Below are 19,829 nucleotides of genomic sequence, written 5' to 3'. Positions count from 1 at the left end.
ACTATCAGCTAAGCTACTCCCAGATACTTACCCTCAGAAACTATGTAAGATAATATATCTTCTGGGTGGTTTTATTATTGTTGTTTTGGGAGGGTTTTTTTTTGTTTGTTTGTTTGTTTGTTTTTGGTACCAGGGATTGAACTCAGGGTCACTTAACCACTGAGTCACATCCCAAGCCCTTTTTTGTATTTTATTTTGAGAAAGGGTCTCACTGAGTGGCTTAGGGTCTCGCCAAATTGCTGAGGCTGGCTTTGAACTCACAATCCTCCTGCCTCAGCCCCCCACTGGGATTGCAGGTATGCACCACCATGCCCAGCTTATGTTTGCTGTTTTAAGCTGATAAACTTCGAGGTAATTTGTTAATGAAACAGCAGATATTATACCACTTATGTGATATCTAAAACATTTTATTCATTGATATTTTTTTCATTTTTAAAGAAGTCCTTCAAAGGCTACAGAAAATTAAAAAATGAAATAATTATTGCCCATAATTTGCATATGTAAAAATTTTTTGTTCTTACTCAGAAGCTGAAAACATGAAAAAAAAAAAAAACATCTTCAAAGCATTACAAAACTGTCAAAATATTAGACAACACACCTTTGTAGAACTTCATCACAGGTGAGTTCCCGGTAAAGATGAACTTTACTACTTGTCCAAAGTAATTTTTCTTCAGTGTTAAAATATCTGGGAAAACGGGATTCTGCTATTTCAACCAGTCTATAGGGAAAAAAACAGTCAATATATTTAAACCACACTACTGAGACTCTAATACGAACTGGAAAGCTTATAAACCTTAATGATAGAGCAGACATAAGCAAAATAGCTTAAAATATAAGTTTTGAATGTAAGCTCTCCTTTTGAGCACTTATCAGAGGTTACATTAGAGGTTACATGAGACCAGTGAGGGCTTTTAGGTCTTCTCTAATTTTCAGCAAACAACAATGTTTCCAAGATCTATTTTTCTAGGAATATTTTTATAAACAATATTTTATCAAGCAACTAGAAGATATATTACTAAATAAGAAAAATGCTTTCATTTTCTTGAATTGAAAAAAGTACATTTGAACATAGATGGCATATTATCATCCTAATAATCAGACATCAGTAAGTCTCCATATCTTATTCCAGAAAAATGTTTTCTCCATTAAAACCTAATTCAATTAAATACTATCCAATAGTTTCTTGGTAAACAGAAAATTATTATCTAAACAAATGAATACTACTCAGTTGTTTCTAAGTAAACAATAAGTGATTTCTAAACACTGAATTCTGACCACAAAGCTACATCTAACATATGGGGAGCAGGCCAAACAAGAAGAGTGACAAGTGGAAATAGGCAATTATTATTCATAGAATAAGATATGGAGAGCATCACAAGAAATTACAAATGCTTCTGATTTCACATGTTAAAAATATAATTCTATAAGTGTAACTGTCTCCCATTTAAAATGACACTTTATCAGTCATACTACTTAGCATGCAAAGGGACAGAGTGGAGAGACAATAAACACTAAAACCATCCTATATTTTATGTTCCATTTAGAAACAAAAAAGTGCAAAAGAGCAGTGTTTTCACCCAAAACAGCTAGAGTTGCAAGAAAAGGCTGATAACTTTAAAGAGACAAACAAAATAATAATAATTAATAATCAGAAACAAAAGAGAAAACCCTGAAACAGGAAAAGAGAGAAATAAAACTAGTCAACAACTTTTTTTAAAAAGTGTTGATGAAATTGAAAAGAAAAAAACATAATTTGGTTCAACAAAAAGCACAAAAAATACTTTAGGAGTAAGAATTATGCAGAAGAGGTTTAAAGAGAACAAAATGAATCACACAACCATTCAGAAGTGCTTGAGAGAAGCATAGGGTTTAAAATAGAAGAAGGAAATGAGGCAAGTGAGGGAAGAAAAGAGATGGCACTGGCAAAGGCAGAACAGGCAAATGCTGAGGGCTTGGTAGAAATGTTTTGTTTTGTTTGTTTCTAAGCTAGGGCAACTATTTGCTGAGTTTCCTGCTAGTCAGAGATAACATCTAAAAAGCTCTCATGCTCGGAACTCACCAATTTTTATTAGGATAGTATGGCAACAACTACCAGAACCATGGAAGTTTCTCAAAGTAGTTGATCAGGCACAAGATGGAGAGTACCTAACTCATTGGTTACAATAACTCAATGGCTGACAGGCATGAATAATTTTCTGCTCTTTAGCAGCATGATAGATTTCAACTAGTGGCTTGAGTGGTGAAGATTTCTGAAAATTATTGCTGCTACTCATTCTGTTAAGGCTTTTTGGAAGGAATAATGGTCAATGGACATGAACTATCTTTATTCACTGTTACCATTCTAAATAACTATATCAAATGGTTATCTACCTACCAATATGCTGCAATTCTCTGTAAGTTTCACTAAATTATTTTTATTCAACAAAAAAATTTAAATGTCAAAAAAACAAATACAAATGTAGTATTCTATATGCCTCATATTAATCACATTAATTCCTTATACTCTTCACCACAAAGAATTTTTTCTTTAGGACAAACAAAAAAGAGCTTATCTTTTACTCCCAGGCATTAATTACATGAAATTTGAAAACACTGCCATCTAGTGGCTACCTTTTATTAAAAAAATCCTTTGAAATGAAAGGTAAAGATTCCTCCATTCCACAAATATTTACTGAGGAGGAACTACAGGCATAGTTCTAGGTGCGGAGGATATGGCAATACAAAGAAATGAAAGGAAGGAAGGAGAAAAAGTAAAGAAAAAGAAAGAACCTTCCCTCATGGGGCTTATATTCTAAGAAAGAAGCAAACAAATATATATTACATGCCATGTAATAAGTGCTCTAAAGAAAAGAGAAGCAGAATGAGGGAACAGAAATGTAACCAATGTAAGCAAATATGATTATGTGTAGGGAGATTGGTAAAGTTTCATTTATAAAGTAACATTTGCAGTTTAGGCTAAAAGACATGAGGAAATGAACCATGCAAATATCCAGTGGGACAGCACATCAGACTAGAGAACTATAGCAAGTACAAAAGTCCAGATGTAGGCAAATACCTGATGTGTTTGAGGAAAAGCAAAGAAAATAAGTAGATGGAAAATAAGTAGAGGGAGAATAATAGGAAATTGTCTCAAGGACAAACCCTGTATAACTGAATTGTGAACAAAAAAAGTTACTTTTTCCATGAAGGCCATTTTTCCTTGAATGAATAAATGCCAAATTATGATTTTACACTTCCAGTGAAACCATGATAGTAATTGTTGTCAATGATAAAACTCAAAGTTTTTTTAATGAAAAATCAGAATTTTTTCTATCTTCCACCATGAGTTTGATGCTTCCCACTATTTAATTCTTACTGAAATCAGTGGAAATACTGATGAGAGACTTTTTGAGAGTGAATAATAAAATATATCACATTTAGAAGACTTCTATAACTCAGTGAACCAATATTTTCCAAATGAGTAATGCTTAATATTATAAAATCATGTACAGGTAAATGTCCACTAAAAGTACAAAACAGATCAAATAGATTTTAATTTAAAATAGGAAAAATTCACTAATACAGTTTCAAAGTTTATCACTCATCAAGTCTTAGCTTAGCTGGGCTGGGGCTGTAGCTCAGTGGCAGAATGCTTGCCTAACATGTGAGGCACTGAGTTCAGTCCTTAGCACTGCATAAAAATAAACACATAAAATAATAATTTTAAAAAGAATGGTAGGGAAAAAAGTCTTAGCTTAGTATCAAAGAGGGAAATCTATAATTGTCTGAAAAGACTATAAAATATTCTTCACTTTCCCAAATACGTATCTGTGTGAGGTCAGATCGTCTTCATATTTTTCCAACAAAAAAACATATTGCCAAAGACTGAATGCAAAGCACATTAGAATCCAATAGTCTTCTATTATCAGACTTTAAAAAAGATTTGCAATCTTTTCTCTCATTTTTAAGCTTTGAAAATCTATTTTCCATAAAAATATGTGATGAATATTTTATGAATCAACTTATTAGGGTATGGTAACCTGTTATTCAGTTGACCATTATGTATTGCTGTAAAGAGATTTCATGGATATCAATGTTGGTAACAGCTAACTTTAAAAGAAATTGTCCTATATAATTGGGGTGGGCCTTTTTCAATAATTTGAAAGGCCTTAAGAGCAAAAGTGAGGCTTCTTTAAAAAAAAAAAAAAAAAGAAATTCTACCCATGGACTACAACTTCAAACTTTCAGCATTTACTGAGAGCCTGCCTTGTATATTCCAGACAGCCTCTGCAATTGCAAAAGTCAATTATTCCCTGCAATAAATCTCTTTATGTATATACTCTACTGGTTCTACTTCTCTGATGGAGTCCTACCTGATGCAGTGTATTAACATATTACACATTTATTATTATATTTCTACTGAATTGATAATTAAATATTTTTTAAAATCCCTCAGTTTCTAACATGATAAACATCAATCAATATAATCTAAAGAGTTTGAGATGCTGAAAAAAAGTAAGAATTACAGCCATAAAGGAAAAGCTGTAAGACTGAATACAACAAAAAAAATAGATAACAAAAGATAACATAACCAAAGTTAAAACATAAATGACAGACTAAAATAAAATCTTATATTCTTAAATATCTACAAAATACAACGTGTTTCTGTAAGTCCATAAGGAAAAAGAAAAAGAAAAAAGGGTAAAGTGTATTTCTACATAATTTGCCTAAGAAAGATAAACAGACAATGAACATATGAAAAGTTATTAGTCCATAATAGTTTAAAAAATGAAATGTCAACTTTCCCCATGACAAAAATTTAAAAAACTAGAAAACAAAGTGTTGATGAAGACTTTCAAAATACTGTGTATTAGAACATATGAGTACCCCTGGGTTCAATCCCCAGTACCAAAAAATAAAAATATTGTGTACAATAATTCTGGAGATAAGTGTGGCAGTTTAAATCACAATTTAAAATAAAACCATCCTGAATAGGTTTCCAATGGATTAAAACCACTAATATGAAAGATAAAACTAAATATATGCTTTAAAAATGAAGGATAATACTTTGTTGCCTAATAGTGAGAGAAAACTTTTTAAAAAATATTTGTTTTTTAGTTGTAGTTGGATACAATACCTTTATTTTATCTCATTATTTTTATGTGGTGCTGAGGATTGAACCCAGGGCCTCACACATGCTAGGCGAGCACTCTATCTCTGAGCCACAACCCCAGCCCCAAGAGAGAAAACTTCTTAAGATCCAAAAACCAAAACCATAAGACAAGTTCAAAATTGCAAATTTCTGTTCAACAAGATGTGGGAAGCCATTCTGACACGTGATTGGGTGACTCCCGTTAAGGGCCTGAGGCGCTTTGGCTCTGTCGAAGCTTTCCCGACCCTTTCCTGATGAGAGAGCCCATCCGTGTGGGGGTGTGCCTGACCACTGACCCCGGGGACCCAATCACTGACCATGACCTTGGAATGCAGCCCCCCCTCAACCTTCATTGGATGGAATTCTCCCCTGAATCTCTTGTTCCCCAATAAAGGGCTACTCCCAGGCGTGTTCGCTCTCTCTCTCTCTCCTGCTAGCCCGGAGTAATCCTCGCTGCCCTGCTGGGCGGCCAGAGGTGGAAACCAGAGAGGTGAGCAGTCTCGGACCTAGCAATATAAATAAGGTAACTGGTCTGTGTGTTTTATTTCGATCTCTTCTAACTAACTTTATGTCTAGAACCTCATTAATGAAACCACTGCGCAGGCCGCGTGGTAGAATTGGCGCCCACGAGGGGGGCATTCTAGATTAGTTAGATTGAGTGGGAGCGCGCTATAAAGATAAGGAAAAAATAAAGATAAAGGAAGATAAGGAATAAAAATAAAGATAAAGGAAGAGGTGACAATTGGGTCACAAAAGTACCTGGAGATATTGAAGGAAAGAGACGTTAAATTACTTAAAATGGGAAATTCAACTTCTACGGATGAGGAAATGTATCTGACTATTTTAGACAGTATAATTAATCAGAAAGGAAAACAGATAAAGAAAACTCAGTTATTACAATTTTTAAAGATTGTAGGTGAATATTGTCCTTGGTTTTGTGACCAAGAGTCTCCAAATTTACTTACTTGGGAGAAATTAGGAAGGAAGTTACAGAGAGTCTGTCTTTCTAATGAACTACCTGGAGGCATAGAAAATATACAGAAAACTTGGACGGCCCTAGAAGTTTGTCTTTTTGAATATACGGGCCAAAGTTGTGGCCCCCTGAAGACCTTTTAAAAGACATTCAAAGAGCTGTTAAGTCTATTCAAATGGAAAACCAGCCTGAGGCTAAGTTAATTCCCTTTCCCTTAAGCCGTTTAAAAACAAAGGCACTAGGGGCCAAGCCAAAGGTTAGAAATGTGAACTTAAACTCACAAGATCAGGCTAGCCCGCAGGCAGATTGTACAGAACAGCATCATACAGGAGAAACATCCCTAATCTTAGAAAGTCCGGAAGAGGTAAACGATCTTCCTAGAGAGGAAAATACGGAAGAGACTCCTAGAGGGGCTCAGGGTTCTTCTCAACCACGTGGTTTAGAAACCCAAATTCGACATGGCGATAGTGCAGAGTCTGACCGCGGCTCACAGTCTGAGGAAGAAGAATCAGACGTTGAAATTCAGGACTTAGAGAGAAATTTTAATAGGCTGCGTTTAACACCGCCTACCCAAGCTATTCGAATTCGGCCGGTACCTGCTAGAAGGACCAAATGTAACAGATATGCTGAATTAAAGATGACTTTTCTTACCCCAGTCCAGCAAGGTATTAAGAAGGATCAAGAAATGGGAGAGGATACTACTGGTTTTCACCTCTTTCCAGTTTTTGAGCAAACTAATGAACAAGATCAGAGAGTTAGAGTTCATGCTGTAATCCCATTTAAAACTATTAAAGAATTAAAAAGTGCATGTGAGACGTATGGTCCAAATTCGCCTTTTATTCAGAGTCTGATAAAAAATATTTGCTCACAACCCCTTCCTCCTAGCGATTGGAATTTTTTAGCCAGATCTTTTCTGAGCGGGGGAGATTACTTGCTTTGGAAGACTTATTGGACTGATTTTTGTAATGAACAGGCAGAAAGAAACAGAAGACAGGGCATAGAAACGCCAGTAACGATGTTTTTAGGGACTGAAGATTTCGCTGATTTAGAAAGACAGTTAAATTATGATTTTGTAGTATACAATCAAATAACTGATTGTGCAAAACGCGCTTGGAGACAGATCGTCCCCAAGGACCAGTCCAATTTAGTTCTTACCAAAATCAGACAAGGTGCCAGTGAGACTTATTCAGATTTCGTAGCCCGACTGTACCAGGCTGCGAACAGGTCCATCGGGGACCCAGGAGCAAGCAAATTTATCGTTAGGCAATTGGCTTTTGCGAACGCAAATAAAATTTGTCAGGATGATCTCTGACCACATCGTAAAAAAGGAACAGTTTCTGAGTATATTCGCCTGTGTTCTGACTTAGATTCCACACAGTTGCAAACGGTAGCCTTAGCGACTGCATTAAAAGAAACTTTGGGGCCGCAAAATTTAGGGCAAAAGTCCCGCGGTAGATGTTACGTTTGTGGAAAAAACAATCATTTTGCCCGCCAGTGTCGCATGCGCAATTTTAAGTTTAGGGCTCCATCTACTGGCGATAATAGATATTACAGGTCTCAGCGCCACGCGGTGGATTCAGATGGCGCGGATGAGCCCGCCTTCTCGCCGCCGGAATTTCCTCCTAGCGAGAGGACAAAAAACTTCCGTTCGGCCCCTCCCTGGGCCGAGCAACAATACGGGGAAACTCAGGGAAGGTCGCACAGTGTGACATCACAGGCGCCGACCAGGACAGCCCGCGAATTTTACCGGGACAGAGATCACAGGCAGTTTTCTTAGGACCTTCAAAGACAGTTGAATTAGATCCTGAAACGGGGCCAAAACAAATCCCTACTGGGATTTTCGGGCCGCTTCCTGATAATACTGTAGGTTTGATTTTGGAACGTAATAATTTAAAGGGAGCCATTGAGGTAATACCTGGTGTGATAGATTCAAAATTTAAAGGACAGTTATATGTTACTGTAAAATCCCATTATGCCCTAAGGCTCACCCCAAAGGATATTTTTGCTCAATTAATATTATTGCCTTGTGTCTCAGAAAGGCACCTGCCAGTAGATTCAGTTTCTAAACCGCCGGACAGAATATACTGGTCACAGTTAGTACGGCAAGAACGCCCTTTATTGAAACTTAGAATTAATAATAAAAATTTCCTAGGAATAATAAACACAGGGGCTGATATCTCGGTATTGTCCAGTAGGTTTTGGCCTAGGAACTGGCTTTTGCATGTAGCACCAGCTAACCTAGAGGGAATAGGACAGGTTTCACAGCCTGCTCAAAGTGCCAACTATCTCCGTTGGGAAGATTCCGATGGGAACAGTGGAGTATTTAAGCCTTATGTGTTAGAGTCTTTACCAGCTAACCTATGGGGAAAAAATATTTTAGCCAAAATGGGATTGTTATTAGTTACTCCAAATTCTATAAGGTCAGTTGAGGAAGTTAATCAGAGGTATTTTCCTGAAGATGATAAGGAGACCCTTCAGGAAGAGTATCTGTTTAAAAGCCAGTCTCCACGACAAAGATTAGTAAATGCTCCAAACCAAAATTTTTACTAGGGGCCCTGAGTACTTCCCTGATCCCTAAGACAGCTGAAAAAATCACGTGGCTCACAGAGGAGCCTATATGGATTGCTCAGTGGCCCATCTCAGGGGAAAAGCTTAAAATAATTCATAGATTAGTTGAGGAACAACTTCAGGCTGGTCATATTGAACCAACGCTTAGTCCTTGGAACACACCTATTTTTGTTATTAAGAAAAAGTCAGGAAATTGGAGATTACTACAGGATTTAAGGGCGATAAATCATGCAATTCAGCCTATGGGATCATTACAGCCAGGACTTCCCTCCCCCACAGCCATTCCTTTAGATTATAGCTTGATGGTAATAGATTTAAAAGACTGCTTTTTCTCTATAAGGTTACATCCTGAAGATTGTGAAAGATTTGCTTTCACTGTCCCAACAATTAATTTTAAGGAACCTGTTAAAAGATATTGCTGGAAGGTACTTCCTCAGGGAATGCGTAATAGTCCTACACTGTGCCAAAAATACGTTGATCAGGCAATAGATCCCATAAGAAATAGCTTTCCTGATGCATATATTATTCATTTTATGGATGATATATTATTGGCTCATGCTAATCCAGAGGTACTTTCAGAAATTTTTACTCAGTTAGAGACATCACTTACAGCAATGGGTTTATGTATAGCTCCTCAAAAAATTCAAAAGGTATCTCCTTTTCAATATCTAGGTCAGATAATTCAAGGACGTACAATCCGTCCTCAAAATCTTCAGATAAGAGTTAAGGAGTTACGTACCCTTAATGATTTTCAAAAACTATTAGGAGATATTAACTGGCTAAGGCCATCCTTAAAATTAACTACTTCTGAGTTAAGTCCTTTATTTCAGATATTACAAGGAAACCCTTCTGCAACCTCTCCACGTCAACTGACCTTGGAAGCTAAGACAGACTTAAGAAAAGTTGAAATTGCAATTACAAATGCACAGCTTACTAGAATAGATCCTAAAGAAATAATGTATTTATTAATATTTCCAACTGAACATACCCCAACAGGAGCCATATGGCAAAGATTAGGAGTTATTGAGTGGATTTATTTATCCCACTCCCCTCAAAAAACATTAATTCCTTTTCATGATTCTATAGCTCAATCAGTAATTAAAGGTAGAACTAGGATTTTACAATTAATTGGATCTGAGCCTGATATCATAATTATTCCATTTTCTGTTCAACAGACTCATTGGCTTTTTCAAACTTCTAGCTCATGGCAGATAGCTTTTGCAGATTTCCCTGGCCAGATAGATAGCCATTATCCTCGTGATAAGGTTGTACAATTTGCATCATTAATGTCACTTATCTTTCCAAAGATTGTACGAGCTTATCCAATAGAGAAAGCTTTATCAGTGTTCACGGATGGTTCCAACTCCGGTAAGGCAGGTTTCTTCAGCCGTGTTCACACAGAGGTAATACAAACTTCTTATACTTCTGCCCAAAGTGCAGAGCTTCAAGCTCTGATTTGTGCCTTAGATTATTTTTCAAATGAGCCTATTAATATCTATTCTGACAGCTTATATGCAGTCGGAGTTACGAAAAATATTGAAACCTCAGTTATTGGGTTTACTTCATCACAGGAGTTATTTGAATTATTTCATAATTTACAAAATACAGTGCTAATGCGAAAGTACCCATGTTTCATAGGACACATACGTGCCCATACTAATCTTCCTGGACCTCTAGTTTCAGGTAATGACAAAATTGATAAGTTAGTAGCTTTTTGTCAACAGATGTCTTTGTATGACTGTGCCCTAGCTTCCCATTCCTTGCATCATCAAAATGCTTCTAGCTTACGTAAAAAATTTAGTATTACTAGAGAACAAGCTCGTCAGATTGTAAGCCAATGCCCTAAGTGTGTTATTCACACTCCATCTCTGCCATCAGGGGTAAATCCCCGCGGATTAAAACCAAATCAAATATGGCAAATGGATGTAACTCATATTCCTCAATTTGGTAAGCAATGTTATGTGCATGTCATAGTGGACACTTATTCTAGATTTATTTTTGCCACAGCACGTACTAAGGAAAATACTCAACATGTAATTTCTCATTGCTTAGCAGCTTTTTCCGTTTTAGGGTGCCCTATGCAGATTAAAACAGATAATGCTCCAGCTTATGTAAGCTCTTCTTTTCAACAATTTTGCCAAGAGTTTAAAATTAATCATAAAACAGGAATTCCTTATAACCCCCAAGGTCAAGCCATTGTGGAACGAGCTCATTTATCTATTCAGCTTCAATTACAAAAATTAAAAGGGGGAATAGGATTGTGACTCCCCAAAATAGCCTTAATCATTCCTTTTTTGTTTTAAATTTTTTAAACTGTGACTCAGAAGGTCACACTGCTGCTGAGAGACAAATGTCTCCCTCAGTAACAGGCCCCTTAGGCAGAGTTCTGTGGAAAGATTTACAGACTGGTCAGTGGAAGGGTCCAGACCCGGTAATAACATGGGGCCGAGGTCATGCTTGTATCTTCCCAGAAGGTGCTTTCCGTCCTATTTGGGTGCCTGAACGTGCTATCAGACATGGAGGAGATAGAACCCAGATTCAAGCGACTGAGGATCGACCCAGAGGAGCCACTACCCAGAAGGAGGAGATATAGGAAAAAGATGAAAAAAGACCAGATTGAACCAGCCGAAAAGCTGATTTCATGGAAAGATGTGAAGAAGCTAACAACCCAGGCTTCCCAAATACTTCGACGCCTAGGAAAGAACAGGACCCCAGTCTTGATGGTAGCAACAGTAATTGCCCTACTGGGCTGTCAGGTAAAAGGGAATCAAGTAGACACTTATTGGACATATTTCCCAGATCCACCCCTGGTATACCCAGCTGTGTGGACTGGAGAATCTATTCCAGTATTTACTAATGACTCATTCATGATGGGAGGATTTACAGATACTCATATTACTCCCAATCGTGTGACTAGATTTAATTATTCTGGCTACAGTGCCCAATTACCTTTGTGTTGGTCACATGATAAACATGCTGGCTGTCTGAAAGTATCATTTAAAAAAAAGACAGCAATTGGTAAACCTAGACTGACAAATAATTCTATTTATGGGGACTTAAAACCTAATACTAGATCAGTAAGTAAGATGGGACTTTCCCATAACAAACCAGTCATTTCTGCAAAACCTCCACCGATACCCCACTGTCCAAATAGTTCTATAATTGACATTGGCACCTTTCCTAAATGGATGGATTTTGTAAATACCTTTCCTGTACAACATAAGGTGTCTAAAGATAGTGGGTATATTTTAGACTGGTCTCCAAAAATTCATAAGAGACAATTACGAAGAAATTCTGCTATGACACCTGCAGGATTTGTTAGTAATATTTTGACTTATAGTGAAGGAGGTGTTCAAAAAGATATTTGGCGTTTAATTGCTGCCTCAGAGTATTTACATTTTACAGATAAACCTTTACCAAAATTTGTCGGTAAGAACTGTAAAGAGGGATCTTGCTATGGCTTAAGAGCCTGTGTCCAATCTCCTTATGTTTTAATTATTGGAAATGTAAAAGTTAAATGGATGGAAGACAGATATGTTGTTACTTGTAATAAGTGCAACCTAACCAATTGTATTACTAGGTATAATAGAGGAAAAGGAGTGCTGATACTTCATCAGCCCTCTTTCGTTTTATTACCTGCTAATATTTCAGAGCCATGGTATGCTGATGCTGGTTTACAAGTCTTACAACAAATTCATGCCAAGCTAACAAGACCTAAACGTGCTATTGGAGTCATAATTGTTGGTGTCTTAACACTGGTCTCTTTTATTGCCTCAACTGTCTCTGCATCTCTGACATTGTCTCAGAATATTCAACATACAAAATTTCTTAATAATTTAGCTCAAAATACTTCCAAGGCTCTGCGTAATCAAGTAAATATTGATAAAAGGATTGAGACTAAATTAAACGCCTTAGAGGCGACTGTTATAAACATAGGTAATGAACTTTCAGCCTTAAAATTTAAAGAAAGGCTTAAATGCCATGCTAATTATAAGTATGTATGTGTTACAGCTGCCAAGTACAATGCTTCTCTCTGGGATTGGGAGAAGGTTAAAAACCATTTATTAGGTATTTGACAAAATACTAATAATAGCTTGGATATTCTGGAACTTCATCACCATATCCAAGACATTCAAAATAATAGAGTTGATTTTTCAGATCCTTCTTCTTTGGCTAACCAAATATTAAAGGAGTTAAATGGATTCAACCCTGGAAATATTCTTAAACACTCCGCTTGGTACATTATTGGATTATTCTCTTTGCTGTTAATTCTCTTTTGTATTGTAACTATAGGATGGCGATTCTTCCAATCAAGAGTCCAGAAACTCCAGAGAGTGAACCGCCGCCTCATTGTTAAGAAAAGAAAGGGGGGATATGTGGGAAGCCATTCTGACACGTGATTGGGTGACTCCCGTTAAGGGCCTGAGGCGCTTTGGCTCTGTCGAAGCTTTCCCGACCCTTTCCTGATGAGAGAGCCCATCCGTGTGGGGGTGTGCCTGACCACTGACCCCGGGGACCCAATCACTGACCCTGACCTTAGAATGCAGCCCCCCCCCTCAACCTTCATTGGATGGAATCCTCCCCTGAATCTCTTGTTCCCCAATAAAGGGCTACTCCCAGGCGTGTTTGCTCTCTCTCTCTCCTGCTAGCCCTGAGTAATCCTCGCTGCCCTGCTGGGCGGCTAGAGGTGGGAACCAGAGAGGTGAGCCGTCTCGGACCTAGCAATATAAATAAGGTAACTGGTCTGTGTGTTTTATTTCGATCTCTTCTAACTAACTTTATGCCTAGAACCTCATTAATGAAACCACTGCGCAGGCCGCGTGGTAGAACAAGATACCATTAAATAAAGATAACAGAAGAGAAAAAGATATAATGTTTGATAGGTGTTGTTGAATGAAGGAATGAAAACACTATCTGGATCTTTCCTCAAAGTCAATTATTTTTGCCAATCATAGTTTAGTGGAAAGAGAACATGAATTCACCTCTGAGCTCACTTACTAGCTATATGATCTTAGGTTAATCACATGACTTCTGAGTACCATTTTCCTTATTTCTAAGATGAACATCAACTCTAGGCATGGTAGCACATACCTTCCCAGAGGCTTGGGAGATTGAGGCAGGAGGATCACGAATTCAAAGCCAGCCTCAGTAACTTAGTGAGGCTCTAAGCAACTTAATGAGACTCTGTCTCTAAATAAAATATAAAAAGAGGTGGGGATGTGATTCAGTGGTTGAGTGTTCCTGGGTTGAATCTCCAGTACCAAAAGATAAAATAAAATAAAATGGATATCATAATACCCACCCTCCCTACTTCAAAATGCTATTATATGGATCAAGTAAAATGAATGCCACTTACAGCGTCTGAATTATATTCTAATTTATAAAATGTTATTTAGAGCAGGTGCCTCTCAATTCTCTCATCTCAACAACTCTCCTATTACAGAATTTACAGCACCCTGTGCCCCACCCATTTATTATCATAAAAATCATTTATTCTTGCACTCCCTCTACAAATTCCCAGAGACTTGCTAGCTAGGGGGAAAGTTGCCTATTTTTGTCCCCAAATGAGAACCACTAATTTAGACAATGGAGGTAGTGTCATTCTAAACAGCTATGTTGTAAACAAAGCTCCTTTTTACTTACGCCCCATCAAACTCCCAAAACAATATCCCTGAAAACCTACTAAAACCTTTATTTCTAAAATCTCCTCCATGGATAAGTCATTTGCAAACCAATTGCTAGCAGAAACTTCTTGAGAGAAAACTCTTCAACCTCCCAAATTCTCCTTCCCTGTCATTCAACTTAACCTCTTATATTAAATAACATTCAATAGTCCTACATCTATTCTCACTGTCGCATTGTCCGGAGCCATCATTCCTAACAAATAATGTTAGCAATCAATCCTACAATTGAAGGATTTAATGTGGTAGAAAACCTCAGAAATGGTTAGAAGCACTACTCTTTTTTTTTTTTTTTGAGAGAGAGAATTTTTTTAATATTTATTTTTAGTTCTTGGTGGACACAACATCTTTGTTTGTATGTGGTGCTGAGGATCGAACCTGGGCCGCACGCATGCCAGGCAAGTGCGCTACCGCTAGAGCCAAATCTCCAGCCCCATAAGCACTACTCTTTTTAATAATTTTGTATTTGTTCTAATTATCTATATGTGACAGTAGAATGCATTTTGATACATCATACATAAATGGAGTATAACTTCTCATTCTTCTGGTTGGACATGATATTGAGTTACACCAGTCATGTAATCATGTATGCACATACGGTAATAATATTTGATTCATTCTACTATCCTTTTCACCCCTTCCCTCCCTTCACTCCCCTCTGTCTAATCCAAAGTATCTATTCTTCCCTAGTCCCTTCCCCTTCTTGTTAATTATCATCCACATTATCAGAGAAAACACTTTGTTTCCTTAGGATTGTTTTTTTTTTTTTGATTAGCATAATATTCTCCAGCTCCATCCATTTACTGACAAATGCCATAATTTCATTCTTCTTTAAGACTGCGTAATATTCCATTATTGATATACACCACATTTTCTTTATCCATTCATCTGTTGAAGGGCACCTCAGTTGCTTCCGTAGTTTAGTTATTGTGAATTGTGCTGCTATAAACATTGATGGGGCTGCATCACTGAGTATGCTGATTTTAAGTTCTTTGGTTATCAACATAGGAGTGGAATAATTAGGTCAAATGGTGGTTTCATTCCAAGTTTTCTAAGAAATCTCCATACTGTTTTCCATAGTGGCTACACCAATTTGCAGCCCCACCAGCAATATATGAGTGTACTTTTTTCCCCACATCCTCACCAACATTTATTGTTGCTTATATTCTTGATAATTGCCATTCCGACTGGAGTGAGATGAAATCTCAGTGTAGTTTTGATTTGCATTCCTCTAATTGCTAGAGATGATGAACATTTTTTCATGTTTGTTAATCAATTGTTTTTCTTCTTCTCTGAAGTGTCTGTTTAGATTCTTAGCCCATTTATTGATTGGGTATTTGTGGTTTTGGTGTTAAGTTTTCTGGGTTCTTTATATATCCTGGAGATTAATGCCCTATCTGAGGTGCTTATAATAAAGATTTTCTCCCATTCTGTAAGTTCTCTCTTCACATTACTGATTTCCTTTGCTGAGAAGCTTTTTAGTTTTAATCCATCCCATTTATCGCTGTTTGACTTTACTTCTTGTGTTTTAGGGGTCTTGTTAAAGAAGTCAGTTCCTAAGCCAACATGTTGAAGATTTGGGCCTACTTTTTCTTCTATTAGGGGCAAGATGTCAGTTCTGAATCCACTCTGAGTTGTTTTGCGCAGGGTGAGAGATGAGGATTTAATTTCATTTTGCTACATATGTATTTCCAGTTTTCCCAGCACCATTTGTTGAAGAGGCTATCTTTTCTCCAATGTATGTTTTTGACGTCTTTGTCTAGTACAACATAACTGTATTTCTGTGTGTTTTGTCTCTGTGTAAAATGCTACTCTTTTTAAAAGAAGTTTGAAGCCACATTTCAGTTTTTCTTACCCACTAAACCTCACATTGAAGATGACTGTGCCTTAATTTGAACCTGACAACTAAAATGCATTTTAAAGATTCCAGTTCTGGAACATGTTAACTAGTTTTGAATAGATGAACTTCTTTCCTGATCAGTTCCAGAATTAAAAGGCATGTCATTTAAGGAGCAAAAACCCTTTTTAATATTATTAGTTCCCCATGTAACTTCACAACTCTTATATGTAAGAAAATATAAGAGTTGTTCATTTGTGAACACACACTAACTCGAAATAAAATGTTTAATGTAAAAAAAAAATTCCAAAATCATACTTGAAATATAGCATCATAAATAAGCTGAAATATGAGTTTATGGCTTCTCCAAAGCTTCTTATACATATGTACTATTTTCCTGTTCATTCATCAATACGTATTACTAAATATAATGTCAATCTACAAGTTCCTTGAATTGTAGAAAATTCCAAAGTTTTGTTAACAGTAAAAGTACTCATGACTAATTTCTACTTTCTATCATAGAATTTTTTTTCACGTCTCTTTCCCCATAATTTATCCAGATTCACAAATGATAAGGTGGATGGAATAGGGCTGAGGAAAATCTACCCAGACTTCATGAAACCACAACAAACAGTAAGAAGGGCCTAATCTTCCTATTGGCTCCCTCTGGGTCAAAGATCCTAGATTAATACCAACCAATAGGTCAGGGGTCCTAAGACCACACTGGAACTAACTTCAGAATCAGCCAAAGTCATGGCTGGCCACTATTACTGCTGACCATGCTTTCATCTATACACCCTGATTCAGAAAGAATGACAATCTAAAGTCTTGTAGAAATTAGATAGCAAGATCTGTAAGCCACTTGGTACCGAGAGGTGACATGCACACAAAATTAATTCAGCTGCTCAGCTAGTGCTTCCCCCACATTATAAAAACAACAGGTATTTCTCCTTTGCATTCTTAGTTATAATACATTCAATTTTATATTTTAGTAATTATTTAAATAATGTCTTCCTCCTCTGCTGAACTCTTTCTTCCCCATTCTCAAAGTTTTTCTGATTTCACTGTAACTCAGGAATGTCCATTTCTACCTCCTAATTCCAGTCCTATATCCCACCTTCCAGGGTTCTTGGTCCCATCTCTTGCTTCCCCAGATCCTTCAGTTTTTTCTCACACTATCTACCCTACTATTCTCATTTGCAGTTCCAAACTTTATTTTCCTTTATCCATGTTATTTTATTTTTCCTCAAAGCTTTTTCCCCCCAAGAAATTCTATTACTATTTACTATCCATATTACCTTCCTCTGTGTGTGTGTGTGTGTGTGTGTGTGTGTGTGTGTGTGTGTGGTACTGGTGGTTGAATCAGGGGTGCTCTACTACTGAGCTATATCCCCAATCTTTTTTCTTTTCTTTTCTTTTCTTTTTTTGAGACAGGATCTCACTAAGCTGACCAGACTGGCCTTGAACTTGCAATTCTGCCTCTTGAGTAGCTGAGATTACAGGCATGCACCACGATGCCAAGCTATTCCTTATTTTTATTCTTAACCTCCAGTTCCATTTTTTCCAATTATCTCTATTAAGGATAATATATTATTTATTCAATTCATGTACAATGGAATTCTTATGGTTGCCAAATTTTCCATAGGCTAAAATATGGGGATGGGTCACTGAATTAATCTATTTATCCAGATTCTCAAGATATATGAAAGCATATGGTAACTAAGACAACACCAAATTTTAAGCAAAAAATCCAATATGTAAACAAAGAAAAACAGACCTTTTCAGATTCAATTAGAAGAAGGACATTCAGAACTCTGCCTTCTTAGCATTTCCTTTTTCCCAAAGCAGACTCCAAGTCCCCCAGGGGTCAACTCTACACCACACTATTATCTAACTGTTAAACCCTCCGGAGATACAAATGCAGTCTGTGATGAATGAGCATAATTAACATAATATTTTAGATTATTTTCTAAAGGACATGTAAAATAAGCTACTTAGTATACTGCTTTAAAAAAATATAACTAATCTTTACAAAATGCTTTTAAGTATAACACCTTCACCCACAAAGTTTTCTTGGGTTTTTTTTTCCTTTTAATGCATTTTAAACTCAAATAGTTTTTATTTATTCTTCCTGTTTTCTTTTTTTAATTTTTATTTTATTTTACTACTAGGAATAGAAACTATTTCCTCCTTGATAAAAAAAAAATTTTAAATAATTTCCCACTTTTATCACTTAACCCAAAATTCTATATATGTGAATCTTTTAATCCTTCCTCATATTAATCCTTCAAACACTTTTTCATTCATGTTAAAAGGCTTACTTTGTAAGCACAAAATGGTGACAGTACTAAACCAGACTGACTAAAACATATTTCTCTTTGAGTCTGTTCTATCTCTGTTCTATCTCTTCTCTAAATCCACATTGCAACTGATCAATACATCTTTTAAACCTGTTTTAATTCAAAGGTTCCTCCTCCTTTTTTATTTTAATCTTACAATTTATTTGTTAAAGAAACCAGGTTGTTTATTCTATAATTTCCGGTAGTTCAGATTTTGTTAACTGCATCCCTCTAACTGCAACCCTCTAAAATAGTTTAACACATTCCTTTCTATATATATGTTGTAAACTGGTAGTTGGTAGACAGCTTAATCACATTCATGTTTGGTTGTTCTTCCATCGGGGATACTCCAATGATGTTGTTTTTGTTTGATTCTAGCAGTCTTTGATGTTTAATATTGAGATTCATTAGATAAGAGTTTGTAATTTGGAGATAATCCAACATTCCTTCTTCATTTATTACTCGGTGGCATACACCTGTAATTCCACACACCTGTAACCCCACCAGCTTGGGACGCTGAGGCAAGAGGATCAAAGTAAAAAGCCAGCCTCAGCAAAAACAAGACGCTAAGCAACTCAGTGAGATGAGACCCTGTCTCTAAATAAAATACAAAATAGGGCTGGGGACATAGCTCGGTGGTCAAGCGCCCCTGAGTTCAATCCCTGGTACCCCCACACCTCCCGAAAACTTTTTCCATACACTTTTAAAATAAGAAGTTGCTTCTCCAACATTCTCCAATGGTAATCAATTAGTTCCTTTTCATCTCTTTTTATTATAATTATTAACACATGTTAGTTATAAAAATAATGGATTTCATTATGAAAATTTCACACATGTGTATAACCATAGAACATACTATGATTGTATCCACCCTCCCTGTTGCCTTCTCTTACCCTCTCTACCTCCTCCCCAGGTCTCCTTCCCCTTCCCTAATAGTTGCACTTCTACTTTCATATCATCTTTTTTTTTTATTATTCTAGATTCCACATGAGAGAAAACATACAACGCTTGTCTTTCTGAGTCTGGTTTATTTCACGTAAAATGATGACCTCCAGTTCCATTCACTTTCCTGCACATGAAATAATTTTGTTCTTCTTCAAGAACAAATACTCCATTGTGTAAATAAATATGCCACAACTTCCTTTATCCATTCATCTGTTGATGAGCACCTAGGCTGATTTCATAGCTTGGTTATGATAAACAGTGCTGTAATAAACATAGGTATTCGGGTATCTGTCTTATGGTTAGTTTTGTTTCCTTCAGGTATATACCCAGTAGTGGTAAAGCTAGATCATATGAT

The 19,829-nt window shown here is 36.6% G+C and overlaps 1 protein-coding gene across 2 annotated transcripts in view; it reads right to left on the bottom strand.

Moving 5' to 3' along the window:
- Positions 1-19,829, bottom strand: part of RAD51B (RAD51 paralog B) — a 581,568-nt gene that overhangs the window by 524,157 nt on the left and 37,582 nt on the right. For both annotated transcript variants that reach the window (XM_081288760.1, XM_081288759.1), the window contains exon 6: positions 599-718. In XM_081288760.1, coding sequence (XP_081144886.1) covers positions 599-718 — 120 coding nt within the window. The remainder of the gene's footprint in view (positions 1-598; positions 719-19,829) is intronic.

This window comes from Spermophilus citellus (genome assembly GCF_964194105.1).
Source record: "Spermophilus citellus genome assembly, chromosome: 4".
NCBI classification, from domain to species: Eukaryota; Metazoa; Chordata; class Mammalia; order Rodentia; family Sciuridae; genus Spermophilus; species Spermophilus citellus.
Note: the sequence above shows the minus strand (reverse complement) of the source record. Positions and strands in the feature narration are given on the sequence as shown.